This window comes from Callorhinus ursinus, unplaced genomic scaffold (assembly GCF_003265705.2).
Source record: "Callorhinus ursinus isolate GAN/ISIS: 27379988/994484 unplaced genomic scaffold, GSC_fseal_2.0 scaffold45, whole genome shotgun sequence".
NCBI lineage: Eukaryota > Metazoa > Chordata > Mammalia > Carnivora > Otariidae > Callorhinus > Callorhinus ursinus.
Genome location: NW_027397107.1, coordinates 6,354,681 through 6,381,445, shown reverse-complemented (window position 1 = coordinate 6,381,445; position 26,765 = coordinate 6,354,681). Strand labels below are relative to the sequence as shown.

The following is a 26,765-nucleotide window of genomic DNA, read 5'->3' as shown; positions in this document are numbered from 1 at the left end:
AGGAAAGGTACTCATTATACAGTCACCAGAGTGACCAAAATGAAAGAGCCACGCCCATGGCTGGTAAGCGTGCAGAGCGGTTGGCCCTCCCGTCCAGCACCAGCAGAGGGCTAAATTCAGGAGCTGCCCGGGAGGACTGTTGAGCGGTGTCTGGTTACGGCCTGGCAGTCCCACTCCAGGCCCCCACAGGTGGCCGGGTTCTCCCAGCAGCACTGTTTCTGGAGGCAGGAACAAACCCCTGTGTCGGTCAGCAGTGGAGGCGGTCGAAGGAGTGGCAATGGCGCACACGCAGCCGAACCCTGAGCAGCAGTGAGGACGGCAAACCACCGACACACAACATGCAGGAATTGCACAAACCTGCCATTGAACAAACGCTAGGCACAGAACGAGTACTTCCTGCATGAGTCCATTTAGATCAAGTTCAAAATCGGACACAGCTAGATGCGATGGTAGAAGTCAGGAGAGGCAGGTTCCTTGCTGGGGTGAGTGAGGTAGGAGGGGGTTTCTGGGGCGTGGGTAGCGTTCTGTTTCTTGATCGGGGTGCTAGTTCCTCAGCGATAGTGACTGGAGAATAATAGGAAACTTCTGCCTTCTTTGGGCCTATGGACAGGAGTGTAGCTTTGTGGGAGAGCTGCCTTGGATGGACTGTGTCCAGCGCTGGGATAGCGTACGTGGGACGTGGCAAGCTGCATTTCTGGTTAGGCCCCCTGTCCCCTGAAGACTGACCGGGTTAGAACTTACCTTTTAATTTTCTTTCCTTCCCGCTCTTAGAGGATGCCTCGTTTTGCAAGGGCTTGTTGAATTTGCTCTTCAGCCTCCATGTTTTGTACAAGAGTCCTGTCATCCTGCTGCGTGACTTGTCCCAGGATATCCATGGGCATCTCGGAGACATAGACCAGGTACTGCAGCGAGCCTTCACTGCGACACCCTGAGTGGGGAGAGGGGTCGGGGGCAAGCCTTCCTGCAATTGCATCCCCTGTTTCTGCCTCCTCAGGATGTAGAGGTGGAGAAAACAGACCACTTTGCGTTGGTGAATTTGAGAACAGCTGCCCCTACTGTTTGTGTAAGTGTGGACCCCTGAGCCGTGGGAAGTGGCCTCGTCACTCCTTCCATTTTATTCCCTGTGAAGAGCACACTGTAGTGGCTCGTGTGCTGGGGCCTGTAGCCCACCCGCCAGTGGCCACGGTGGTTCTGTTAAGCCAGCAGCTGTGCACAGGGAACCATGCCAGGCATTCTTCTCTTTCACAGTTACTTGTTCTCAGTCAGGCTGAGAAAGTCCTAGAAGAAGTGGACTGGCTGATCACCAAGCTTAAGGGACAAGTGAGCCAAGAAATTGTATCAGGTAAGATGCATTCAGGGTGGAATGGAGAGAGTCCACCAAAATCCAGATTGGACGGCTGCGTAAATGTGCAGCTCGATTTGTGTCGTTTTGAGCCAGATTTCCAGTGTGATGGACAAAGTAGATGGTAGTGTGGCTTCTGATGCAATGGCTGTTGATTGACTCTGCATGATGAACTACATGCTCGTTGTCCCTACAGACTTCCCGTTTAATCGCGGCTAGTGGATTTCTAAATCTCCTTCATTTTTAACTAGAAAATAAGGTCAGTTGGTTTGAATGTGCAATTTCATTTCCCTTCAGACGAGGCCTCTTCTCAGGCAACCATACCAAATCAGCCCATCGAGAAAGCCATCATCATACAGCTGGGAACTCTGCTTACCTTTTTCCACGAGCTGGTGCAGACAGCCCTGCCATCGGGCAGCTGTGTGGACATCTTGTTAAAGGACCTTTGCAAAATGTACACCATTCTCACAGCACTTGTCAGATATGTGAGTATCTGAGAGATGACCCGAGTCACTTCTGCCACACTGCCCCAGCCAGCTGGAGACTCGGCCCGGGCAGCAGCTCACCGTACTGGAGTGCCCCTGTGCAGAGCTCTTGCCTACCCCTGTGCGTGCAGGTGGTGGTTTGATTCTGGTTTGGTCGGTAGGTGGCAGGTGTCTCCACAGGTCAGGAAAAAAGAAGCATTTGGTGGCATAATTCTAAATCTGCTTTTAGAGTCCCCCCCTTTTTTTTTTTGGCATATGAATATGTGGCATCTAATTGAGAGCAAATGCCTCTTCGAATGCTAAGACTTAATCTAATCTACAGCTATAGAATTCGATATGATGCCTTATTGCACACAAAATTACACAATTTCAAACTAGTCTGGGCACTGAAGAGCTGTTTATTCCTTATTTTGTTCCTTTAACAAGTAGGCGTTAAATGCCTTATAGGTCAGGTACATGGGTGGGAGAAAGTTTATTATTTTTAAATACAAGGCATACTCTGCCCTGAGTTTGAGTTAATGCTCCCTAGTATCTGTGAACAAGGAACTCTTCTCTTGCACTTGGAATAGTTTTGGTCCTCAGCAGACATTCAGAAGGTGGTAGGCACTGGGTGACATAGTCCTGATTCTAGCAGTGATCCGTATTAAATACTTAGAAGGGCCTAGACAACCCAAGAAAGATGGTAGACCGCCGGATGGTGTCCCCAAACACCAGTGCAGCCATCTCTGAGAAGGTGCAGCTCTGGCCGTGCAGTGTGGTTCCTAAACTTCCTTACTGGAAATACTGAAAGCCTCTTCTCTTTACTGGCATTTTTTAAAGGAAAAACAGGAAAGTCATTGGTTTTCTAGATGTAGGGGCCATCGGCCTGAAGAGCTTTTAAAGCAGTAAGCTGAACAAGTCAGACACGGAAGCCCTTCATTGTCTGTTGCCTGGGAGGTTCAGGAGCTTTGAGGAGGGGACAGAGGAAGCCTGGTGTCTAGGGTTCTCCATGAATGTGCTGGCTTGTTCCCTTTTCCCCCCATCCCGTCGGGACGTTGATAGAGGATGTGGGCTAAATCTGGGAATCTTTGGTTAGTATCTCCAGGTGTGTCAGAGCTCCGGAGGAATTCCCAAAAATATGGAGAAGTTGGTGAGTTGAAAATTCCTTTCCTAGGAATGGGGGAAGCCTTCTATTCCTCAAGTTACATTGGTTTCCTTCTCTTTTGCTGTAGGTGAAACTGTCCGGTTCTCATCTGACCCCCCTCTGCTATTCTTTCATTTCTTACATACAGGTAAGTGATTCAGAGTCAATACCAAAATAGATCTTCCAGGAAGAAAGGACTCCTTGTGTCCCCAGGGGACTGCTTGATCCCGTGAGCCCAGTGTCCATGCAGTTTCTTCCCTACTTACCATAAGCCAAAGGTGCCCACTTGGGACCAAGCCAAGGCTTGAGGTATTTACAGCAAAGAAATCTTTTAGTCATACGAAGAAAGTTTTTCTTAATTTGGAGAAAGTGTTTGATATGCTTGCATTTGGAGCAGGGAAGGAACACACATGCTGGGGCCACGACTTGGTTCATTTCTGGGTGATTCTAAGTCTGTGCCATGGACCATCCTTTGGCGTGAGGAGAGTAGCAGTGAGCACATAAAGGGCTGAGGTCAGATGGTGCTGTGTATGTGGGAGCACCAGCCCTTTCAAGGAGCAGAGGGCAGCTGGGCTGTTCTTGTCAGGTGCCCAGACCCCTTTTCTTCTCTTCCTAAGTTAATTAAGTAATGGGCTCTTTGAGGATTGGAAATTTTAAATGTCATCGAGTCACAAACGCCACCAGGTTCTTGTCATACCTGACGACTGTTACTGTTGACTTAAACCAGGGATTTTAGGCCTCTGCATTACTGACATCTCTTGAGCCAGATAATTCCTTGATGTGGGGTCTCTTCCATGCATTCTGGGTTATTTAGCAGCATCCCTGGCCTCTACCTACCAGATGCCAGTAACAGCCCTCCAGTTGTGACAACGGAAAATGTCTCTAGAAATTGCCAAATGTCTCAAAAGGGCAGAATCATCCCCAGTTGAGAACCTCTGGCTTAAAAACATGAAGACCCATGGTCTCCCAAGGCCACTTAGTCTAGTCACACGTCAGACGAGAAGAGTATTGCAGGGCGGTTACTAATCTTCAGAGAACCAAGCAGATACGCACTAATCCGTCAACCCCAGCCAAAGCCCCAACCCCAGAACCAGTTGTTACAGCAGTGAGTTGGAACCACTTTTGTAGGGATGCCCCATTTGCTCTCTGCCTCTGTGTTGTGCACAGGCACATCTTCCGGTCGGTAACTCCTTCATCCTGTGCATGAAGGGTGCTTCCTCCTCTCCCCTGGTGAATCTGTGACCAAGTGGCCGGTCATCTGGGTTTGGCCAGAGGAATTCGGAGTCATGTGCTGATAGTTGAGGTTCTGTCACCTTGCCTTTGTACCAGGTTTGTGATCTGGGTCAGGCCTCCTTTCTGGCCACAGGGTATGGCCTACTCTCACCAAGCTGTTGCTTCTGGCCCTCTCCTTTAACCCCACCTGCGTGCTTGCTCAAAACATTCACAAAGGTGCCATCCTGTCAGACACATCTCTTGTCTAATAGAGGATGTATCCCTCTATTCCTCAGGTCAGGTTTGGAGTTCGCCATCTCCACTAAGGCCCCATTTCACAGAGTGCACTGTATAGACCGAGACGGTCCTCATAAAAAAGGATTCTGTGAGAAGTGCTTGTACATATTTCTCATCTTAGAGATTCATGGTACCCCTGAACATAGTAAAGTTGCCGAGAGGTCCAACAATAATTAAATATGTTCAGTAGTGGTTTTCAAATCTGTTCAAGAACTTTTCTTTTTTAAGAACAAGTGCTGTTTGGCAGAATAGCGGTCCAAAGCGTACAGCCTGGGAACCATCTTCATCTCACCAGAGCAGCGGACATGCAGAGAACCCTCACCTGGCTCTCTACGACCCTGGCCTGGTGTCATGTCAGGCTCTTCTCACTCAGCCCCTCATTCCTCCTCACCACCCCTCGTGATCGGTAGTTGCCCCATGGAAGCGAGGGGAAAGGAGAAGGCGAATGCAGAGAACAGAGAGCTAGCTCAGAGGCAAAGACTTGAACCTGGGTAGTTTGACCCGACAACAGGGGTCAGCAAACTTTTCCTCTAGAAGGCCGGAGAGTAAGCGTCGCAGGCCGTGGGCAGTCGCACTGTCCACCTCTCCCATCGCACAGAGACCGTGTGCAACTGCGTGCAACCGCTCTGACGAGACTGCTTGGGGGAAGAAGCAGTGGCTGTGGTTTGCCAAGCCCCGCTCTAGAATCACAGCTACTGTTAGGCTATTGGAGGGGTTTGAGTTTGTGTTTCTGACCCCCATTCTCAAGCATTGTCTTATGTGAGTTACCAGGCATCTCCCAGACTCTTTCCCCCCCCCCCCCCGCCCCCACCACATTCACAAAAACCAATTTGTGTGTTCTCAGGCCGCTCTTCCCCCTTCCGCCTCTACATTTGACTTAAAACTGTACTGACAAGTCAGCTGATCCACAGGCAGACATTTTTCTCTGACTGTGAGATGTGCTTCGTGAGCGACCCTGGGCAAAAAGCCTATGGTTCCGTTAATTCCAATTCTTATCTAGAAACCAGGATTGCATTTCCCACATCTTTCAGGGAGCTTTTGATTCTCTTACAGCCCCTTCTTTTTTTCCCCTACAGCCTTGGCTCTCAGTGGGAAGCAAGCAATGAAAACCAATATTCCCAAAACCCTTAGCATTGTGCTCAGAGCTGTGCACCTTTAAAAGATGCCTCTTGGGATGCTTGGGTGGCTCAGTCGTTAGGCGTCTGCCTTCGGCTCAGGTCATGATCCCAGAGTCCTGGGATGGAGCCCCGCATCGGGCTCCCTGCTCTGCGGGAAGCCTGCTTCTCCCTCTGCCTCTGCCTTTTCCCTCTGCTTGTGCTCTCTTTCCCTCGCTATCAAATAAATAAATAAAATCTTAAAAAAAATAAATAAAAGATGCCTCTTCTGGCTAGGATTTTAGTCATCCTGAATCAGCAGGAACGGGCAATGGACAGGGATTGATTTAAGGAGTTTCAACAGGGTCCCATCTTGGGTCTCACCTCTGGAGACACCTCGCTTCCCACTTGGTCACGAGTTGTCTACAGCTGCCTCCCTGCCCATCTCTTAAAAGGGCCTCACCCTCTACCCTGTGTTCCAGGGCTAAAGGTAGACTTCTTCACACCAGCCCCTCTGGAATCCCTGCCATTTCTGTTTCCAGAATGTGCCACGTGGACTAAGCCTCCTGCCTCTCATATGGTTCCAGTGGTACGGCTCTCCCCATTTTCAGGTCTCTGTTTTTCATTCTCTTAACTTGTCCCATGGGGCAGGGGTGTTCATTCCTAGCAGACACAGACACCCCTTCAGGTAAAAGTGTCTATGTTTTGTGTAGCTCACATGTGGCGCAGGTCTTGACTCTCTTCTGTCTTATCCTTGGTTCCCTTATTCTTTCTCCAGGAGCTCTTTATTCTGTGACATTGAAAACATAAGGAAGTGTTCCTCTGCCCTTTAAGCCCTTCTCAAGCATGTAACCACATGGCACACAGACATGGCTGGGGTCTGCCTCTAAGTGGCAAGACAGAAGGCCCTGGGAGCAGCCTCTCCAGCTTCCTCTCCTTCATGGAAACCCTTTGAACCAACTGCTCAGTTGGGAAATCCCTATTCCTCCAGTCATCCTGACAGCCCCCATTGTCATCATCCTCTGGCCTGGTGCAGGAACAGTCGGTCCTGCCCTCACTTCCATGGGCTAGTTGTAAGAGCAAAATTGTAAGCCTCCCAACAACAGAACCTCCAGAATATCTTGAGGATCACTAAGTGTCACAAAATGTTCCCCATCTTCCAGCATCTGCCACTGGTTCTCTCTCCGCCCAGACTTGGTCCCCTTACGAGCCCCCCATAGTCTGCTGTAATCACCTTCTTAGAGAATTCCCACCAGCGTCTTCAGAAATGAGAGAATTTGTTTCTGTGTCTTTAGAACAAGAAGAGTCAGAGCCTGAAATGTGCAGGAGAGAAGAAGGGGAAAGCCGCTGCCGTTGCCACAGCCGTGGTAAGCAGCCGCCGACCGCGTACACAGCCGTGCTGGGGAACTGTGACGACATAACGGTGACAGAAGCCAGTCACCAGGAGCCCACGCGAGGAGGCATTCCATGTATAGGACAGGTCCAGGACAGGCAGGTCTAGAAAGAATGTAGATGAGTGATTGTCCAAAGCTGGGGGTGCCTCTTGAAATGGGGGTACGCGATTCCTGCAGGGGATGGAAATGCCCTGAATTTCACCGTGAAGGTGGTTGCACAAGTCTCCATGTACCGAGCACTGGACGGTGCAGTGTAGATGGGTCATCTGTGGGCTGTGTGCATTGTAGCTCATTAACGCTTACAAAAACGTGTGTGTGTGTGTGTGTGTGTGTGTGTGTGTGTGTGTGTGTGTGTGTGTTTCTCAGCTCACAGATTGTTCAGAGGACCACACATTTAGGAAGCACCTGAAAATCTTAAGTTCTGTCTTTAAAAAATGGCAATGGCTAAGGATTCTCATTGGGAAGGAATTGTTTTAGGAAAAGTTAATGAGCCCAGAAGATGCTCCCTAAAGGACACATAAGGGGTGGGTGCAGGGACGAGAGCGCTCTAGGGCACTGCTGGCGAAGGTGCCTGTCTGCCGCAACAGGGGGCAGTTGGGCCGTAACCGCTGAATTTCAGGAGTTCCGCACTCCTGTGCTTTCCAGCAGTTGTTTGCCTGGAGTGGAGACTAAAGGCCTGCCGCGTACAGGACGGTCCTAAGCAATGTTTGTAAAAGCGAAGTATTGGAAAAACCAAGATGCCCATCCAGTGGACTGGCTAAATGGGTTTTATAGTGCATTATATCGTAGGACACAGGCATGAGAAAAATACAAAGGTAAATGTTCAGATATAGAATGTTCCCATCTTTTTTTTTTTCCACATCCTCGTTTGTGGCATTAAAAAAAAAAAAAGATTGTATATAGTTTGTTTGGGAGGACTTACGAATTATGAGTCCGATTGGGAGAAAGAGAATCCCAACAATGAAGGCCACATAGACCAGAAAGGGGAGACAGAGCTGGTGCAGAGTGAGCTTCCAGTGTTCGAGTGTCAGTCAGGTTAGGGCGGCAGCCGGATTTCTACAAGTAGCCCTTCTTTCAGCCAGTCTGCAGAACAGTAAATATCGAGGAATTATTGACGGGAGGATTCGGTACTCTGTACCATCCTTTGATGAGACTTAACTGCCAGCAATCTTAGATTACCAGAACATAAGGAACCCTGCATTTGATTGGCAGACAGACTAGCTTTTTCCTGCCAAGCCCAGAGCAGTTCGGCTACTGACTGCTTTGGAGGACAACTTCAAAAACCTCTGAACCTGGAATTGAGGTCTTCTCTTCTTTGCCCTGTAGGCCAGAGTTCTTCGAGAAACCAAGCCAATCCCTAATCTCATCTTCGCCATTGAACAGTATGAAAAATTCCTCATCCACCTTTCGAAGAAGTCCAAGGTAAACACACGCTGTTCTTTTCTACCATTTGTTTACCTGGGAGGGGCCATGGCACACTGAAGCAGCACTGGGCCGTGGGGAAGAAACTAGAACCCTTTTCGCTCTTTGTGATCTGACGGCCTGAGTTCAGACATCATGTAGGAACTATGGAAAAACAGGCCAAGTGGGTGTGCGTGCTTTAAGGAACCGAAGGGTCTGTTAAAAGCAGTTGAGGCTGTCCCTGGTGGGACCTTTTCTAGCCAGAGAATGTGCCCACGCCTATGGTTCTGTCGTAGGTGAACCTGATGCAGCACATGAAGCTCAGCACCTCACGAGACTTTAAGATCAAAGGAAACATCCTGGACATGGTTCTTCGAGAGGATGAGGACGACGACCACGAAGAGGTCAGCGCCGGCTTCCGACCAGAGCGCGGGTGGGGGGCAGCCTCGCTGGGAGCAGCACCGGGGAGTACGGGGAAGAGCTAAGGCGGTCAGGCCAGGAGTCGGGCACGGCTGAGACTAAGGCCTCTAGATTTCGGAGCACACGATTACCCACATGGGTGCCATGTGGGGTAGACCTTTCCAGAAAGGGGGTGAGGACACAAGTTCTTAGTTTGGGTCTTTCCCGTGACCTTTTTAAACCATTAGAAAATTGGTGAAGGCTCTCCGTGCAGCTTCCTCCGGTGTGTCCCCTCCCCCCCCCCCCTCCTCCCCGGCCTCCTGTGCCCTGTAGTTGTGCAGTCAGAGAGCACACCCCAGGGAGCTCCCAGATGCTTCAGCAGCTCAGCTGTGTCCAAGACGGAAGTTTACAAAGACACCCTCATTTCTGGCTTCTCCAAAGTGTGAAGCTCCCATTCTAGGCTGCCCCGTGCCCGGTCCCATCACCGATCCGGCAGGGGGCTCGCAGAGGGCACAGAGGCGCCTGTCCTCTCACCCCCTGCCTTTGCCCCAAGGAAGGGCCTCAGCGCTGGCTGTTCAGCCCCTTGGGAGGCTTCCCTTTTCTTCCACAGACAGAACCACCTCCTAGGAGTGGGAAGGAGGAGAAAGCAGGACTACCACAGGCTTTGATGAGAAGATAAAGGATTTTTGTTTTTATTTCCACTGCCTCTGAGCAGGCTTATCACATTGGAGCATTACTTCTCCCCCCCGCCAGGGCACTGCATCAGAGCACGAGGGACAGAACAAAGAACCAGCCAAGAAGAAAAGGAAAAAAGAAATGAAATGCCTGAGTTAATGTGAACTTTGGGGCTTCTGCTTTCTTTTTACCCAACAAGCAACAGTGCCCCCCTGTCCTACAGCCTGCACCACTGTTGGCATCTTGGCTCTGAACCCGCTGAACTCCACTGCACCTTCCCTCGGAGGCCGTCGTTCTTGGCAGGTCCTGCTACTGAAGAGGGCTGGCCTCCCGCGAGCCCTTTTGCAGAAAGCACAGCTGCGAGCCTGAGTGTGGGAGCCTGCGCCGCCCCGACCGAGCTCCACGGGAGCAAATCCGGGGCCTGCAGGCAAAGCTACGGTCCAGGCTGGCTTCACGGTTCCAAGGAGCCTTTGGTGAGTTCAATTATCTGGTAAATATCCAGCGCTTCACCTGAAAGACCGTGCAGAGTAGTTAGCGGGGCCCAGGAGCCAGCAAGGAGTGGGGAGGAAGGCAGAGCAACTGCCAGGGATGGTAAGGTGCTGTTTGGGAGTGTCTGCTGTCTTTCTGTATAAGTTTGTCTCAGCTTATTTTTCTTTTTAAATGTATCTTTCCATTGTGCTTGTTTAGTATTCAAAGCACAGTTGTTTGTACCTAAGAATGCACTTTGACCTTATACAAGAATTCTTCTTAAAATAAATACTCCCCTCTTTAACCACACCAGAAATAGGAGTTCTGGTTTCTTCCTTCATGTGCTGTGAACATCCCCCCTTCACTGTGGGCCCAGGGCACACTACCCACTGGAACCTGCCTGCACCCAGGCAGCGGCTGTCGCAAGCCTCCTGTGGTCCCAGACCACTTTCGAGTCCACCTTACAATCTACGCGTAGTGAACAGAGAGGTGTGGAGCTCACCCTGGGGAATCCCGTATCTCCTTTCCATCCCAGTTGGGTTGGAAGGGGTTTTACAATCCATGGTCACTTCCTTCCTGAGGCACTGGTCAATATCGACTGTGCTGAAAAAGGCGACTGACTGGGGCAGGTCATTCAGACCCAGCTTGTAGGCAAACATGCACCTGCAAGAGACCCAATCTCCTCTCAGGCCCGGCCCCTCCCCCCGACAGACGGCCATGCAGTTAGGGGTTCGAAACACACCTTTCCCCCCCAAAGTTCAGTCTGCTTCATTGATGTAAAAAAAAAAGCCCTTCCTGAGCCACTCAATATCCAAATACACGAGGACTCTGTTAGCTTTGCTAGGCACAACCCACCAGGGGAAGTTAGGGCCGTGTTATTAACAGTGTTAAGTACCGTGTACGCTATCTACCCATTAGGAGAGATCTGCTTCCCAACTAGTTCTGAATGGCACACTGACACAGAACTCTAATTTCTGAATTCAACCACATAAACTAGAAATTTTACTACAAGAAAATATTTTTTAAGCCATGTCTGAGTTTCAGACTACCACTGGAAAACATTGTGAATGAGGCATTACAAACTTTTGGCACTGAAGGAAAAACATCCTAATTTTGCATGAACTGAGAAAAGCTTTCTGTCGTTTGATTTTCAAAACAAAGGTGTGTGTCTACAGGAGTCCACGATGGCAGCTACTCTTGGAACACCTCCCTGACCTCCTCACTTCCTCCATGATTTCACTTAAAAGTTGAGGCCAGTCTTTTTAGCACAATTTTTTGTTTCAACTAGAGCTAAGAAACGGAAACCTTCATTCCTAGAGAGATGCCAGGGCACAGAGCATGCTCAGCCCGGGGAAAGCCCGAAGCAGGGCGGCCCCGGGCCCCGCGTACCTGGTCAGGAGGTTGGTGATCTGCAGGGCCAGGGCTGCGCGGTAGCGGTCCTCCTCCCGCACCAGGTAGCGGACCTCATCGTGGATGCTGATGCAGAAGCGCCCGTCAATGGCAAATTCCTCAAAGAGCCACTTCATGGCCACGAGCATGAGGTGTAAATAGTCCACGGCAGAACTCTGCACCACCCAGTTCACCCGGCTGGTCATGAACTGGGGGAAAGGGGCCACAGGTCAGAGGGGTTCTGCCACACCCCAGCTCCCCATGGGTGGGGGAGGTGGCATGGGAGGCTCACCCCTCCCTGTGACCCCTCTCCCCGGTCTCCAAGGACAGCGAGCTACCTCCCCCTGGACAGCCGAGGGCTCCAGGGCCCGGCTGATGCGGCAGCCCAGCACCGGGGTACACGGGGTGTCAGACATGGCAATGCTCTCCAGCTTATTGAACATTTCTGACTCCGTGCCCCCCATCCACGCTCGTTCGGCAACCACCTCCCACTTCTTCCAGCGTGACCTGGGCACCAAGACAAAAAAGGGGGGGGCAAGCTTTGCCTTTCAGCATCTCCGAGCTACAAACAAAGCATCCCAGCTCTCCCGGGGCCAGCCCGGACCCTCCATCTGTAAGACACAGGAAGGTTCTTACTTCTTCGAAGCTTCTCTCTGGATCTTGCGCAGATCCTGCAGGGAAACCCAGCTATCTTCAGTCCTGTCCACGGGGAGGTCCAACTCCCTCACGAGCCATTCGCCCTCCTCCGACAGCCGATACCTGGGGGCAGTGTCACCACCATCATTCTGTGGGAGTGCCTGCGTGCCTAGCGCCGGGCTCTAGTGTCCCCGGATCCCGGGGGGCTCATGTGGCCCCCCACAGGCTCTACCTCAGAAGGGGAGACAGGCTGAGAGGGGCTTAAGTGACGTGCCAGGAAGAGGTACAGCCAGATGGGAACCCAGGCTTCTGTGCCATGACAGCCCAGTGAGGAGCCAGCACTGTTACTAATGTCCTCATGCCACAGACCCAGAACTGCCCGGTGACCCCCCCCCGGCGCCATGTTTTAGTTCAGGAGGCACAAGGGCTCCGACCCCAGAAGAGAGGGATGGGAGGAAATGGGATACTCCTTTGAAAGGAAAAGGGCATTTGGAGAAGACGACACAGAGCCAAGTGAGGCTGACCTCCTCAGTTCCCACCGCCCCAAGACTCCCAGCTCCGGTGCGGCCTCAAACACCAGGCCTGACCCGAATGGCTCTGGAGGCCCGTCACTCACCTGCTCCAAGCTGCACTGGGGCTTCCCCACCCCCTGTGCCCTCGGTCCAGACTCCCGTGGGACGCCTTCAAAGGTCTCAACTAAGGCCCGACCTGTGTCATCACCGCTCTGCTCCCCGCCCCCCCCCCAAGCACACAGCAGCTCCCCCGGTCACATGCTGCACCCCTGCACCATCACTTGCTTACCCTTCAGCCTACCCCGGGGGGGGGGCCCACTAGTTAAATATGGCCTCGGTACAGTGCACCTATTTAAGTTAGAAGTGCCCCTCTCCTCCCCCACCCTTGCTTCAGGAGCCCTCCCGGGAGCCCGCGAGGGCCCTGAGCACACACAAGGTGGTACTGCCGGAGGAAACAAGCTGGAGCCGCCAGGGCTCCACAGCCCGCCGCCCCCGCCCGCTTCCCACACTCGCTCCCTGGAGGCGTGGGAGCTCACACCCCGCACCGCTGTTCGTGTTGCACCGCGGCTGCGGACATGCTACCGCTTGGTAGCAACACAAAAGTCCAGCCTTAACTCTGACAAAAACCGTTCAAGGTTATTCAATACGCAAACGTCCCAACCCCAGGGCCAACCATCCTGGAGCCAGGTCAGAGGTCTGGAGGGAGAGGGGCCGAAAGAGGGCTCAGGTAATGGGGAAAGGGGAGCAGAGCAGGCCTAAGGCCCTGGGGGTGAGTGGATGGGGGAGGGCCGCTCACCGGCGAAGGCCCTTGGTGACCGCGTACATCTGCTGGGCCTTCTCGGCTGCCTCCTGCCGGCTGAGCCGGTGGTTGAACTGCATTAGCAGGCGCTCAGCGAAGGGCTGCCCCGCCCCGTAGATGCGGCCGTAGTTGAAGATCTTGGCGTGCTCCCGGCTGATGCCCACGGTCGCAGCGGTCTTACTGTGTAGGTCGGTGCCCCTGCTCTTCCTGCCCTGCAGTGTCATCCAGCCAAAGGCCGTGCAGCCTGGGGGGGGAAGGAGGGAGGTGGGAACGGAGGGGGTGTGCGGGGGGGAGGCAGGTATGAGAAAGGTGGCTCGGAGACGTCCTGCCAGCGACGCAGCCGCCTCGGCTCTGGCCCGGCCTGGCTCCCGCTCACCGTGCATGCCGGCGAAGTGGGCGTCTCCGAGCACGGCGGCAATCCACAGCTCCTGCGAGTCCACGTCGGCACCCACGAGCACGTAGCCAGGCGGGGCCTGCACCATGGCCTTCAACTCACTGCCTACTCGGTCAGGCTGCAGGAGAGGGAGGTCAGGCCCTACCCAGATACCCCAGTGAGACTCCTCCCGCCCCAGTCCTGCAGCCAGGCTTGGCTGAGGATGCTGGGCCCTTCCTGAGGGACGGCTTTCGGGAAATGCCAAGCGCTGCCGGTAACTCCACTCCCAGGTGTAGCCGGGACGGCCGCCTAGCAGCAGTGGGGGGTGACAGGCAAAGAACCCCTCCCTCCACACCTGGCCTGACCCCCGGGGCCCCACCTCCACTCCACCACAGCTGGGCGCATCGCGCCTCGTCAGTGTCTGGCTACGAGGGGGGGCTCGGGTCAAGTTTGCTGAAGGAACCGAAGAGCTGCGGAGCTAGATCCGAACCGGAGTCCTGCCTGCCCCAGACCTTAGGTTCCTTTTCATGCTCCTCACCGAACGCCCTCTGCGCCCCGGTCTCTGAGGGACACAGGAGAGGAGGAGCAGGGGCCCGAGGTGCAGAGGGCACATACCCGGGCGTTGCTGGCGGTGAGCCACGTGGGCTCCACAGCCCGGCGGGTGATGGTGCCGGCGGTCACCACCTGAGGCAAGATGGCCCCATAGCGGCCTTCCTCGTCGTAGTCGGGGTGCCTGGTGGGGCGGGGGACAGCAGGAGTCTCGGCAGCTCGCTGTGGTCCTAGGTCCTCCCCTCCCCTCCGGCTCTCCCGTCCCCATAACCGCTTGGCAGGCCATACCTGGTCACGGCACGGGGCAGAGCCGACCTGGGCAGCCACACCACCATCTGGGAGCTGTGCGGACGGATGGACTGAGGCTTAGGACGGCCCCGAGGAGCAGAATCCACCCCCACGCCCAACTTTGGGGGATACTGCGCCCCGTCCCGGCCCCGCCCTCACCCTCTCCCCACTGACTTCATTCAGGGTGGGCCGTAACACGGTCAAGGCCTGGGGCCCTAGAATCTACCACCCAGGAGCACACGGACGCCATCTGAGAACCGGCCAGGCCTCCCAGATAGCTTCTGCCCTACCCCGGAGTGTCTGTGAGGAGCCCGGCCTCGGCCACGAGCGCCTCAGCCACGCTTGGGGCAGACCTCAGCAGCCAGGGCCAGCGGGGGAGCCCCCTGCCGTCGTCGGCCCCGGGACCCGGGCCAGCTGCCCTCCACGCCCCTCAGCCACATCCAAGGCTCCAGCAGCTCCGCCCCCCGGGCCCTACCACACCCCTTTCTACGGAACCACGGAAGCCAAGGCTAGGGAGGAAAAGGGACCCGCCCACAGTCACACGGCGCGAGAGCCACCAGCAGCCGAGCCGGAGACTGCAGCTGAGCTGGCCCTCCAGGGCAGCATGGGGCTGGGGGGGTGTCGGGGCCGCTGGCTGGGAGATGGCAGAAGGGGGTCTCAGGACTGCCGTAACCTGGCCAGGGCCAGACGACGTGTCCCCACCCTCCCACGGTGGCCCACCTGATTCGTTTATGGGCATTCCTCCAGAAAGAAATCATCTTGTTGATTTCCAAGGCACGGGGCCCACTGGCACCTCCTGGGCCAGCCTGCAGGGTGCCATCCTCCATCTTGGGCAAGAAGTCCTTGGCGAAGGGGCTGCCCACATTGCAGCTGCCACCATCCTGAAAGGGCAGAGGAAGTTAAAGGCTGGAAACTGGCGGCAGACCCATGACGAGGGAACCCATCGAGCCCTGTGCACCTCAGCTCTGCCCACCACTGAGCCCAGAATCTCGAGCAGAGCAGTCTGGGGCAGATCCCTGAGGGCAGCACGCACACGCGGGCAGGCGCACAGACAAGCACGGAGACACAAACACGCCTGGCTCACTCCACAAGGCAGCCGTCCCCCCGTCTGTGGGGGGTACCTTCCAAGATCCCCAGCAGATGCCTCAAACCGCAGAGTGCTGACCCATACGGGCTCTGTTTTCCTACACATACGTGTTTATGATAAAACATAAATCACGCACAGCGGGTGGTGAAATTATCACGCATAGAAACATCTAATAAAGCTGAAACGTAACAATAAACTGCAATAAAAGTTCCACGAAAGCGGCTTCTCTCCCTCAAAACATCTCATGTACGGTCTCCGCCCCTCCTGTGCCGACGGGATGCTAAGACGCCTCGGTGAGCGACAAGCACGGTGCCGAAGCCCCAGGCTACTAGCGACCTTCTGAGGACGCGTCAGCAGGAAGATCATCTGCTCCTGAACTGAGGTGGACCCGGGTAACCGAATGCCATCAGTCACAACCCGTCATGTAACACGTGTGGTGACAGACACCTGACAGGCCCCGTCACTTAATCACACCACCCCGCCCCTCGCCACCAAACTTTCAGGGGCAAAGACTCGGGAGAGACGGGGAACTGCCTGGAACCACACTCTGCCCCGCCACGGGCGTGTCGTTCCTGCGCAAGGGCGCTTCTGGGCTGAGTCATTCCGGGGACCTGGGGGCCCGGGCTACCGTGAGGGCTGCGCGGGACAGGCATGCAACAGGACACACACCTTGTGAGGCAGCTTGAAGAACCAGCAGCCGGGGACATCCACGTCGTTGTAAGGTCCGTTGCCATGGTGATAGGCTGGCTGGCTGGCTTTGGGGCCACCAGCGGCAGTCTGTGGGGGCCACACACCTAGATGAGGCCCTGCTCCAGCACCTGCATTCGGCGAGGGCCACGGGGTAGGGCATGGGAAAAGGGCCTGAGGCAGCCAAGGGCGTGCTGAGAAACAGTACCCTCCTTGGCCTCCAACAAACACGGGGCCACCCAAGGGCAAGGTAGCGTCTCCCCACCCCCGCCCCCGGGGGCCTTGGGAACTCTCTGGAAGGGGCAGAGCTACTTGGGCACAAGAGCAGGGCCCTGCCACCCAGCGCCCGCCGAGCACCCACCCAGCCAACCCAAGAGCAGAAGCCCCGCTCACCAGAGCCGGGGGCTGACCGGGGACTGCCGCTCCACAGCACTCCGCCCTGGCCTCCGCCTCGGCCTCGGCCTCCAGGCAGCCCAGTTCTTCCACCTGGATGGGCCCAGGTGCCCAGGAAGTGAAGCAGGGGGGGCCGGCCTGGGGCGAGCCACCCAGTGCCCCCTGCCCACCCCCCACCCGGGCCGCTGCCGCCCCCACCCCGGATGCCGCCCGTCCTTGGGAGGGAGCAGGACTCCAGAGCCCAGGTTCGGGGCCGCCCTCACCGTCTGCCACATGGCACCGCCGTCGACGAGCAGGAACTCCTCTGCCAGGCCTGCGGGCTGGGGCTCCGGCTGCTGCTTCCCCTGTTCAAGACAGTGCCTCCTATACAGGGACTCGATGGCTCTGGGCAGAGAACAGCAAGAGCAGCCTGGTTAATGGGGGCCCGCTCCGCACGTCCCTTTGCTTAGGCCTCAGCACCCGCTCTGAGGCAAAGGCCACAGCGCTCCCCCTGATTTTCAGACAGGGAGTGACAAACGGCAAGCACAGCACAACACGCCGGTGGCAGGCGAGGGTGCAAGGGCTGGTCTGACGCAAACCTGAGCTCCTCGCCAGCTCGCAGCTGCCGCCTCCCCTGCAAAAGCTCTGGGAGCGGAGTGGCCGTCCCCACTTTTGTCCCAAGTGCCCCATTTTGTCCCAAGTCACCCCAAGGGTGACTCGGGCTGTCCTACGGAGCCGGGCCTCCCAACCTGGGCCACGTCAGGTGCCACAAGCTTGTCCCCAACACCTGCCTGTCCAAAGCTCGGGGTTTAGGATCTCAGACAAGTCAAAGCACCGTCCCAGACCTTTATTTTGCCAACTGCCCGGTGCGGACAACCACTCTGTCTGCGAACAAACAAGGGAGCGCTACAAAAGGTTTCGGATCACGGAGTAGGACCAGTGCCCAATAAGCTCTACACAACAATGGAAAACGGCCCATCTCCCCTGCTCCTTCCAACAGCCCCCCGCCCTGCAAGCTCCCAAGAAGGGAGCTATGCCACTGGCCCCAGGGGCAGGGCCCCAGGCCTCCAAGCCCCCGCGGGCTCGCACCCCACAAGGAAAGGGCAGCCGTGGAAAAAAGGACTCACACCCAGACTCTGAGACCCCAGCTCGTCCCACTGGCCTGAGCCAGGCCTGGGTTCTCCACAGCAAGAGGAAGGGGTCCCTAGACCCCACCCTTTCCTTCCCTGAGCCTGAGCCTCACCTGTAGGGGCACGCCACCCCAGTCGAGGCCGTGGCGGCTTCCGCGGGCGCCTGGGCCAGGTTGTCCTGCCGCCCGGGCACCAGGTACCCCCAGCCATGCCGCTCCGAGTAGTGCAGGGGGAAGCCATCCCAGGTCATCGCCATGAGTTTTGGAGTGACCCGCATCTGCAGGCTGAGGAGGCTGGGGCCCGGGGTCCATGCAGGGTCATCTAGCCGGGGGCAGAGCTTCCGGTACCACCTACACCCCGCCAGAGGAGAGCAGTGTCACCGTGGTGGGGGGAGGACAGCATGTGACAGCAAGCCAGGCTCCCTCTCCTGTGACCTCACCCACCCACCCATCCTTCAAAGCCCCGAGGCTTTCTGGTGACCTCAAGCTACAGTCACACTCTCCTCCCTCTGGGGGTACACCCATGACCCCCATGAAGTCCCCTAGAATAATGCAAGTATCTGAAAAGGAAGATCCTAGGTCAGGCCCGCCGGACTAGTCAGAAGCCAGGGCCCACAAACATGGCCCAGCACTGGGCTCCTTCCCAAGCTCCATTCCGTACAGGGTAACTGGCCAGAGGAGACAGCAGATCTGCCCCACCGCTGCTCCAGGGACACACCAGGGCCTTCAGAGCCCCATCTCTCACATGCTGTTCACCACAGCTGACCCAAAGGTGAAGCGAGTAAAGCACCCAACTTAAGGAGACCACCCTCTCAGGGCCCTGGAAGTGCCAAGTCCGCACCCTGCTATTCACCCTGGCTGCCCCTATTTTCTCGTCTCTGCCAGTCCGTGAGGCTCGATTTAAAAGTCCCTTCCTCAAGAAAGCCCTCCCTCATTTCTGCAGGCAGAGTCAGGGACTGCCTCAATCTTGCTCACTCTTCCTTCTCATCCTGAACATCAAGACCAGCTGCATGGGTTGGTTTTCATGCCTAGCTCCTCCTAGGAAAGAAACTGTGTTCCTATCTGTACCCCAAGCGGCTGCGGGGGGACCCAGCACACAGCAGGTGCTCAGTGCACTTGTACTGAATGAGACCAGTGTGCCGGGGTCAAGTGAGCAAATGACTGGAAGACAGAACGAACGGCAGCAGGTCAGTAAGGGCCCCCCCCCCCCGCGCCCCCCGCCACACCACCCAGTGCTGGGGCCCAGAACAAGGGAGTCTTAAGGCAGAACGGGAGACTCTGGATACATGAGGGGCTGGGGCTCACCCAGGGTGTCCAGGAAGGTGCTGGGGCCGTTTGGGCAGGACCTCTGCAGTCCCCTTCAGGTGCTCCAAGCAGGCGCGAGCCATGCCATCTCGCTGGACCTCCTCCTCCTCACTGGGGGGGCCAGGGTCTGCACAGGGTGGGCAGGGCCCTCAGCACCAGAAGGGTCTCTCCGGAGGACCTGCCCACAGCCTACTCATCTCCGCAAGGCCAGAGCGACCCCTTCCAGTGGCCCCCTGGGTCCCAGGACCTGCCCAGGGACCGTCCCTGCCCCACCTCCCGCCCATGCTCCCCACCTTCCTCATCCTTGGGGTCCCCAGGGGCCCCAGCCCCCTCGATGGGCAACTTGCTGGCTGCAGGTGGCTCCTTCCTCTTCACCTTCTTTGCCTTCTTCTGCTTAAACTCTTGCAGGTCCCACTCCAGGTCCCAGAGCCAGGGGTCTTCCTTGTACCTGCAGAGCCAGGCCACCAGGGCAGGGTAAGGCAAAGCCCGCCCGTACTCACCGAGACCCTACCCCCCCCCCAAGGCCTGCCTGCCTCTGTCCGGAGCACAGCAGACAGGCGTCGTTGGCCAGCTCCATCAGCGACTTCTTCATCTCCCGCTGGAGCTCCGCGTACGTGCTCTGCGCCTCCGCCACGTACCGCTCCCAGTTGTGGTTGACGGGCAGGTAGGAGACCCCCATCTCCAGCATGCCAGCCAGGGTCACCGGGTGGGGACACCTGGGGGGAGAGGGGGGCAAACACCGGGGCGGTCAAAAATGGCCACAGAAAGGCCTGGGCCCAAACCCTGAGCCAGTCTGGCAAGCCTCAACCCAAGCACACAGGTGGCGGAGCTCTGACATCAGACCAGGGTCTCGGGCCCTTCGGAACCACGAGGCGCTGGGTAAGGCGCTTCGCCTCTCTTAAGCCTCAGGTCCTTTTATCTACCAAGTGGATACAGTATCATCCCGTCCTCAGGGGGAACGTGGCAGTTATAGGTAAAAGTGAAAACAGGTGTCATCTCCCAAGTCACGACTAAGTGCCAAGCACTGTGCTAGACCGCAGACAAACCTCACAACTGGGGTGCTCAAGTATTATTTGTGTATGCTTCACAGACAAAAACACTGAGGCTTAGAGAAACCAAGTGACTTGCCCAACAGCAAATGAGTTAGGTAGGACAGTCAACGCAAACCAAGTCTAGGTGACATTTGTGAAGAGCCACACCGTTTAAGAGTGACTCACTAGCAAACGTGACCAAGATGGATGTGAAGCCCTGGGCGCAGGATCTGGGTACAGACAGGGTGCTGAATCACCCAGGACCACGCACATGAGACTCCAGCACAGCCCTCTCTCCCCTCCAGGGCCTCCGTAGAAACCCAGAGTCCAGGACCCAGGTGGCCACCACTCCACGCAATGGCTCCATTCTTTCAACCCAGAAAGGCTAAGGTCCGCAGGCTGAGAAAGAGCTGGCACCACCTTTTGACAGAGGACCCAGGTACCAGGACCCTGCTGATCCCCTGGGGTTCCCATCGGGGCTCCCCCTCACCTCTCCAAGAAGAGCGGTAGCTGCTGCTGGAAAACCTCATAGGTGGCCCACACGTCCTGGGCACAGTACTGCATCAGGTCCTGGCACAGGTGACAGGAAGGCGCTGGGTGGGCAGCCATCCCACTGCCATTGCCGGGCCTCGGGGTCAGGTCAGCCAGCTATGCTCCCTGGGGTCAGCTAGGGGCTGCCACAGCCCAGCCCCCCAGAGCCCCTCTCCAGCACTGTACCTGGAAGTTCTCACGGATGTCCTTCATGCTACCCTTGACAAACAGTTCTCGAGGCTCCTTCTCTAAGGGAGGCCCCCCCACATAGAGGCTGTGCACGTCTGCCAGATTATTGACACTGCTGATGTCCAGCCAGTCCCAGGATGAGATCTGGGGGCCACAGCAAGGGATCCAGATCAGCTCGGCCTCGGGACAGGCAGGCTGGTTAAGGCAGTCCCAAGCGCCCCACTCCAGCCTCCCAGAGTGAGCTCTCACCACTGGGCCACTGGCTTTGTGTGGGGACTTCTGGCCTCGCTGCGTGGGGTGCCGGGCCTTGCGCTTGCCCTGCTTGGCTGCCATCCACAGACTGCGCTGGAAGCCGCTGAGCCCTGAGATGGCCATGTGCATGCTCATGGTGTCCAGGAAGCGCATGCGGGAGCCCTGAGGAGGAGAGAGGCTGGAGCTGAGGCCACTCGGCACTGCTTTACTGGTGTCACCCCACCAGCCCCACCCCAGCCTCCTCTCATCACACGGCCTTCCAACCCTAAAGACTCTCCTCATGCTTGTTCACGCTTAGCTCTCCGGCAGTGACAGGCTCACCACCTAGGAGGTGGCTCCTAGCCACCCTCGAAGGGGCAGGCCCGGCTCAATCCCAACACACAAGTCCTTCCCAGCGTCCAGCAACAGCTCCGAGGGCTGCCTTGGGAACACGGGGGCCAAATCAAGGCCTCCTGAGCTCCCGGGCTCAGCCTCCACCCCAGCCCTGCTGCTCAAGCTCTGTAGCCCTGTCCAGGTCAACAAGGCTGCCCTCCTCTGGCCTGCCTTTCTGCCGGGGTGGTTATGAGGATGCACTGTTCAAACCTCCCCAGCAATCCTGCCAGGTGGCTTCTGCTAGCTACCCCTTTTTGCAAATAAGGACCTGAGGCTGAGGGACGTTAAGGTGCTCACGCTGCTTGTCTCTGGCTGAGGCAGGATGTGAGCCCAGGCTGTGTGGCTCAAAGCCTCCAAAGACCCACGCTAAGCTCTAAAACTGCACACGGAGAGAAAGGGTAGGAGTACTCCTTGACAACTCAGGTCCTGTATCAGGCAAGTCCTGGGGAATGAACAGCTGGGCACAGGGACCAGGGGCGGGGCAGGACTGGTCAACAGGGGGCCCCCGCAGCTGCTACAAAGACGAAGGCGACGCTGACCGGGAAAAGCAATGCCTTCCCTAGCCCCTGGGATCAGAGCTCTTAGGCCACCCCCTGCAAGAGGCCACCCTGGCCCCAGGAACCTTACCTGGATCAGGTACTGCTCCCTGATATGGGCTCGATCAAAGCAAACGTTGTGCCCCACCACCAGCTGCTCCCGCCAACCACGCCGGGTGGGGCCGCCGGCAGCAGCAGGAACCTCCAGAGGAATGAGGTCAGCCGGCGACAGCCGGCTGGTCCAAGAGTAACGCTCTTCCACCAGCCGCCGGCTGCACCAAGAATACCTGAGGGAGTCGAGAGGCAGCCGGGCTTGGCACAGAGGCGGCACACTTCCGCTCCGCAACACCCACCGCACGCCTACCGCCGCGAGCCGGCTCCCGCGCTGGCAGCTGGGACCGAGCAGGACCAGGGGGTGCTCCCAACCCTCACAGAGCCAGAGAGCGGGTGGGCCCCGTGTGAGGGAGGTCATAAAAGAGCCTTTACTTTTCCCTTCCACAGATAAAAACGGAGCTAAATGCCACGGCGCTGGGTGTCCTACCCGGGCACCCGGCCTGGACCCCGCGCCAAGGTGTCTGCTGGGTCCAGCGTTCAGTCTGGGCTGTTTACGAGCACTGTCTACCCCTCGGGTCTATAAGCACCAAACAGCAGGTGTTCAAAACGCTAGTAAGGGAGACAGACAATTACAACCGAATCCAAAGTGGAAATTTTTTTTTTCTGGTTGAAAGTGGCAAAAAAAAAAGAAAAAAGAAAAAGACAAATGCTGCACATGTACAGGATGAATCATCGAACGGCTGGAAAGATTCTTGAAGGACAAAGAGCACATCACGCACCTCGGAGCAGGTGCTGGGCCTGAGCCACCCCGGGGAGAGCCGAGGGCAAGCGCGGGACTGGAGGGGCCTGGAGGGGCCTGGAGAGCTGGCCACCCGTGGGCTGGGGCAGGCTGGGAGGGCAGAGGAAGAGCGCTGCCTGCGGGCGCCTAACCCCGACTCCAGAAAAAGGCTGAAGGGTGCTCAAGATCCATGAGGATGAGCACGGGGAATCAGCCACTGAAGAAAAGCCCACAGTGAACCGCAAATGACGCCAAAGGGTCAGAGCCACTCAGCATCAAGCGGAGTGACGAGGCCGCATGTGGCCGCGTCAGCTGGGCAGGAGCTTCCAGGCAACCCTGGCCGGGGGGGCGGGGGGGATCTGCCGCCAGAGTTTCAACAAACACAACAGTGGTTTCCACAGGGGAGGGGGCTCCCGGCAGAAAACGGTTCCTCGTTTGAAACCTGCTAACGTCTAACTCACACTCCAAATGATGGCGATACACTCAGGGGCTCAGGCCGCAACCGCCGCCCCCTTCGGAGCCCTTACAAACAACACCGAAAAAGAGGCTGGAAAATGTCCAATGTCTGGGGCTATGGTGACGGCAGGAACTGTAGGTGCACTAAAAAGGCCGGACTGGTGTCAAGACCCAGGTCTGCAGCTGCACACAGCCGTCTGACTGCACGTTTGTGATAAAAAAGAAGCCAACACGCAAACACGTCTGGTACCTTCAAGAGGATTCAGGCCAATGCCATTAACTCTCTACACTTGTCCTGTGAATCTCAGACAAATGCCGGCACCGGTGTGATGTCCCCCTAGTGTGACGACCACAGTCCTCAGCCACAGCCTTTGGGAAGCTGCTCTGTGAAATGTCTAAGCTGCACCTCCCGCCCCACCCCACCCCCGCCCCGCTCCGAAATTTCAGGCTGGCAGGCTGGCCTGGAACGCGTGAGGTTACACAGCCACGGGACTGCTCGGAGGGCCCCATCTGGCACCCCCGCCCCCATCAGGCTCCCGGGAGGAAGGCCCCCAGGGGCGCCCAGGCCTCGGCAGGGACTCCTGCCACCACGCAAACCGAACAGTGCCGCCAGTACCGCTGGCAGGAATGGAATGAAGATGAGGATGGGGAGGACAGGCAGCGGGAGGAGAAGAGAAAAGGGGACTTGAGGTAAAATGGCCAAAAATGACCGAGAGATCAAAAAACAAGTCTTTCCTCGTCACTGGTTTCCTAATTTTCCTTCAGCCACCACAGCCTGCCGTACCTTCTCAATGGTGGGCGGTACTCCCTCTATTTTGACCATCAAGTTACATAGTAAGCACTGAGATTCTCATCTCAACTGGAACTAAATCAATGCGGAATCTGGTTTTGCTCTTGTCAGCCATTAATGCCTACCTTATCTATTTAGCCATGTTTTCACCATTTTCAACTGCATATTTAACATTTCGCAGCTTTCTTTACAAAGATGTAGCTTCCAATAGGAATAAAGAAACTGCTAACTTTTGTGCTGGCCATGCCTGAAAGCATTAGGGTTGTAAATAGTATTTTAATCCTGGAACGAAGAATAAAAAAGGGGAGAAACAGGACTGCCATCATTGTTTGAAAAAGAAACGTGGGTAGCACTTAGAAAATCATTTAAAAAGGAGAGAGAGAGATTTGGATATACCTTTCGGGGACCAAAATGCCTGCTTGGGAGGCTGGGGGCAGGAAGCAATGTCTCTCAACCTGCTACCTCGGGGTGGGCGTGTGTGTGGCGACATGGCAGGGATATTGGGTCTGGCATTTAAGGGGGTGCCTGGGGACGCTAAATGTCTTGTACCGTCGGGGACAGTCCCGCAAAAGGGAGCTTTCTCCTGCCCACGATAACCAACAGTGTCCCCAGATAGAAACACTGTTCAAATGTCTTGGATTAACTTCTCAGGAAGCTATCAGGGGAGGAGGGAAAGGCACCAAATCAAGGTGGCCTCAAGTGGTCTCCCCTAGGATCCCAAGTACAAGCTACTGTTGTTCTCCACATAGCCCCTATCACCACCTGCCATTTGCTTGGGTGTTTGTTTACTGCCTGGACCTTCCCACCAGAAAGTAAGCTCTGTGAAAGCTGGGGTCAAGCCTACTTGAGTTCACCACGGAATCCGCAGTCCCTAGAAAAGCACCCGCAAGGCACGAAGTGGGAGCTCAGTAAATGTTCACTGACCCGAACTATTAAGCTGGGCTCCCCACCTGTGCTAAAGTCCCCTGAGCCCAGCCCCTACTTACCAGGCCGAGGGGGATATGGCCACCGCCAATGTGGGGCAAGTTCCCTCTGCCAAGCAGACCTCCACGTCGAACACCAGGGCCCGCTCCTCGGGGATGGCCACGGGTACGGCCTCCCCCGCGGGGCCGTACCGGGTCCAGCCCTCCGCCCAGGCCCAGCTCGGGGGCCGGGGGGGCAGCTGGGCCTGCAATAACGAGTTGGCCGCCTCCAGGTAAGGCAGGCTCTGCTTCTGGGCCAGGAGGCGGAAGTGCTGGTCCAGGCTGCCCCCGTAGAGGGGCGGCAGGCGCAGGTCCACGTCCGGCAAGGGCGTGGTCGGCTGCCCCCAGAGCCCGTGCCTCTGCAGGTGCTCGACGCTGCGGCGCACCGCGGCCTCGCCGGGCGTCTCCCCGCCGCGCCCGAAGATTTGCTCGTGAAGCCCTCTCGAGAGCATCTGGATGTGCAACGGGTTGTACCGCTGCTGCCCGCCCTCCGAGGATGGCACGTGCTGCGGCGGCGGCTGCGGCTGCCCGTCGCTGGGGACGGGGGCGGGGCCGGAGCTGGAGACCCAGCGCCCCGGAGCTGGAACTGGCCCTGGCCCGACGGTGGTGGCGCCGGCCACCCTCTTCCAGAGCAGGCGGCTCATGGTTGGTGCAGGGAGCCCCCCGCTGGGAGTCAGGACACCTGGCTTTGGGCTCCAGCTTGGCTGCTTTTACTGGCCGAAAGACGTGGAGGGAGACACGTCCCGTCTCTGTTTTCCAGTCAGTGAAATGGGTCTGACCATGCCTGCCTTCCACCCACAAATCCTGAAGGAGACAGACGATATCAAGCGTTATTTCTTACATGTGCGTTACGTGTTCCGTGACGAGCCGTCACTCCTCGAGCACTTACTGCGTCCCAGGCAGCGTGCCAGGAGCTTTGAGGGACATTTTCTCAGTGAAGCCCCAACCAACCACTGGAATTACCAATACCCCTCCTGAGGACACTGAGGTTCAAGCAGGTGCATCAGTGAACTTGGGGGAGGAGGAGGCAGTGGTTAAGAGCGACGGTCCCGGAGGAGGACGCGGCGGGTTTGAATCCCGGCTCTGGCTGTTAAGAGATGCGTGACCTTGGACGAGCTCCCTAAGGCCCCAATCTCCTGCTCCGTAAAATGGGGTTACGGATTCTATCTGTCACACGGGACCGCTGTTTGGGTGACTCAGGGCGAACAAGTAGCGAGACCCGACCCTCCGCAAACGCTCGCCAAATGGTGGCTGCCAGCACCGCGACCGGCGCGGCCCGAGGGCCTAGCGCCGCCAGGTGCCAGCCCCCGGATTCGAACCCGCAGGGCGGGCCGCCGCCCCCCCCCACCCACGCGCGGGCCGTGGCCCCACCAGCCCAGGGCGCCCTGCAGGAGGCGGCGGCCCCTGCGCGCCCGGCCGCCCGCCGGTGCCCGTGCCCGGCGGCGGCGCCGCGGTGCGCCCTGGGACGAGCCTCCGCCCAGCTCCGGGCCTCGCTCCCTGACTGGAGAGGGAGGGGCCGCGCCGCCGCTCGGCGACCCGGCCTCACCCCCCCCCCCTCCGCCCCCGGGCCGAACCCGCCGGAAACCTCGGTCCGTCCGGTGCTTCCCGGGCCGCGGCTCCGGACCCCAGGCCGACGGAGCGGTGTCTCCCTCCGCGCGGCCTACGCAGCCTCGGGGTGGCGTGGGGCCTCCACCCGACCAGTCCGCCTCGCTGGCAGCCGCAACTTCCCGTCCGCGCCCCGCTCCGTCCCGCGGCTGCCCGAGAGGCAGGCGGGAGACTCCCGGCGCGACCAATAGGA

At 57.1% G+C, this 26,765-nt stretch overlaps 2 protein-coding genes across 7 annotated transcripts in view; one reads left to right on the top strand and one right to left on the bottom strand.

Annotated features, from left to right (window-relative positions):
- The window catches only part of FANCI (FA complementation group I), an 83,244-nt gene extending 73,076 nt beyond the window's left edge, over nt 1-10,168 (top strand). For 4 of the 5 annotated variants that reach the window (XM_025892948.2, XM_025892949.2, XM_025892950.2 and 1 more), the window contains 10 exons: nt 772-899; nt 995-1,063; nt 1,249-1,342; nt 1,640-1,827; nt 2,903-2,956; nt 3,039-3,098; nt 6,849-6,920; nt 8,274-8,369; nt 8,645-8,752; nt 9,501-10,168. In XM_025892948.2, the coding sequence (XP_025748733.1) occupies nt 772-899; nt 995-1,063; nt 1,249-1,342; nt 1,640-1,827; nt 2,903-2,956; nt 3,039-3,098; nt 6,849-6,920; nt 8,274-8,369; nt 8,645-8,752; nt 9,501-9,581 (950 nt within the window). In that variant the 3' untranslated portion in view covers nt 9,582-10,168. Of the gene's footprint in view, nt 1-771; nt 900-994; nt 1,064-1,248; nt 1,343-1,639; nt 1,828-2,902; nt 2,957-3,038; nt 3,099-6,848; nt 6,921-8,273; nt 8,370-8,644; nt 8,753-9,357 lie in introns of all 5 variants that reach the window. The other variant, XM_025892951.2, reaches the window with a different exon arrangement.
- On the bottom strand, nt 9,737-26,724 carry POLG (DNA polymerase gamma, catalytic subunit). 2 transcript variants are annotated; one of them, XM_025892952.2, is made up of 23 exons: nt 26,553-26,724; nt 24,992-25,771; nt 22,019-22,214; nt 21,017-21,181; nt 20,765-20,911; nt 20,538-20,617; nt 19,550-19,732; nt 19,310-19,464; nt 19,017-19,143; nt 17,826-18,062; nt 16,867-16,987; nt 16,604-16,696; nt 16,193-16,300; nt 15,157-15,317; nt 14,437-14,490; nt 14,215-14,332; nt 13,603-13,738; nt 13,224-13,470; nt 11,916-12,038; nt 11,618-11,786; nt 11,280-11,488; nt 10,393-10,553; nt 9,737-9,932 (listed from the first exon to the last, which is right to left on the bottom strand). In XM_025892952.2, the coding sequence occupies exons 2-23, from the start codon at nt 25,609-25,611 to the stop codon at nt 9,874-9,876; spliced, it is 3,669 nt and encodes a 1,222-aa protein (XP_025748737.1). In that variant the 5' UTR covers nt 25,612-25,771; nt 26,553-26,724; the 3' UTR covers nt 9,737-9,873. The 2 variants fall into 2 exon arrangements, with proteins under 2 accessions (XP_025748737.1, XP_073738364.1); XM_073882263.1 differs by having other exon boundaries at nt 9,779-9,932; nt 19,364-19,464.
- Between the last annotated feature and the right edge of the window lie 41 nt (nt 26,725-26,765).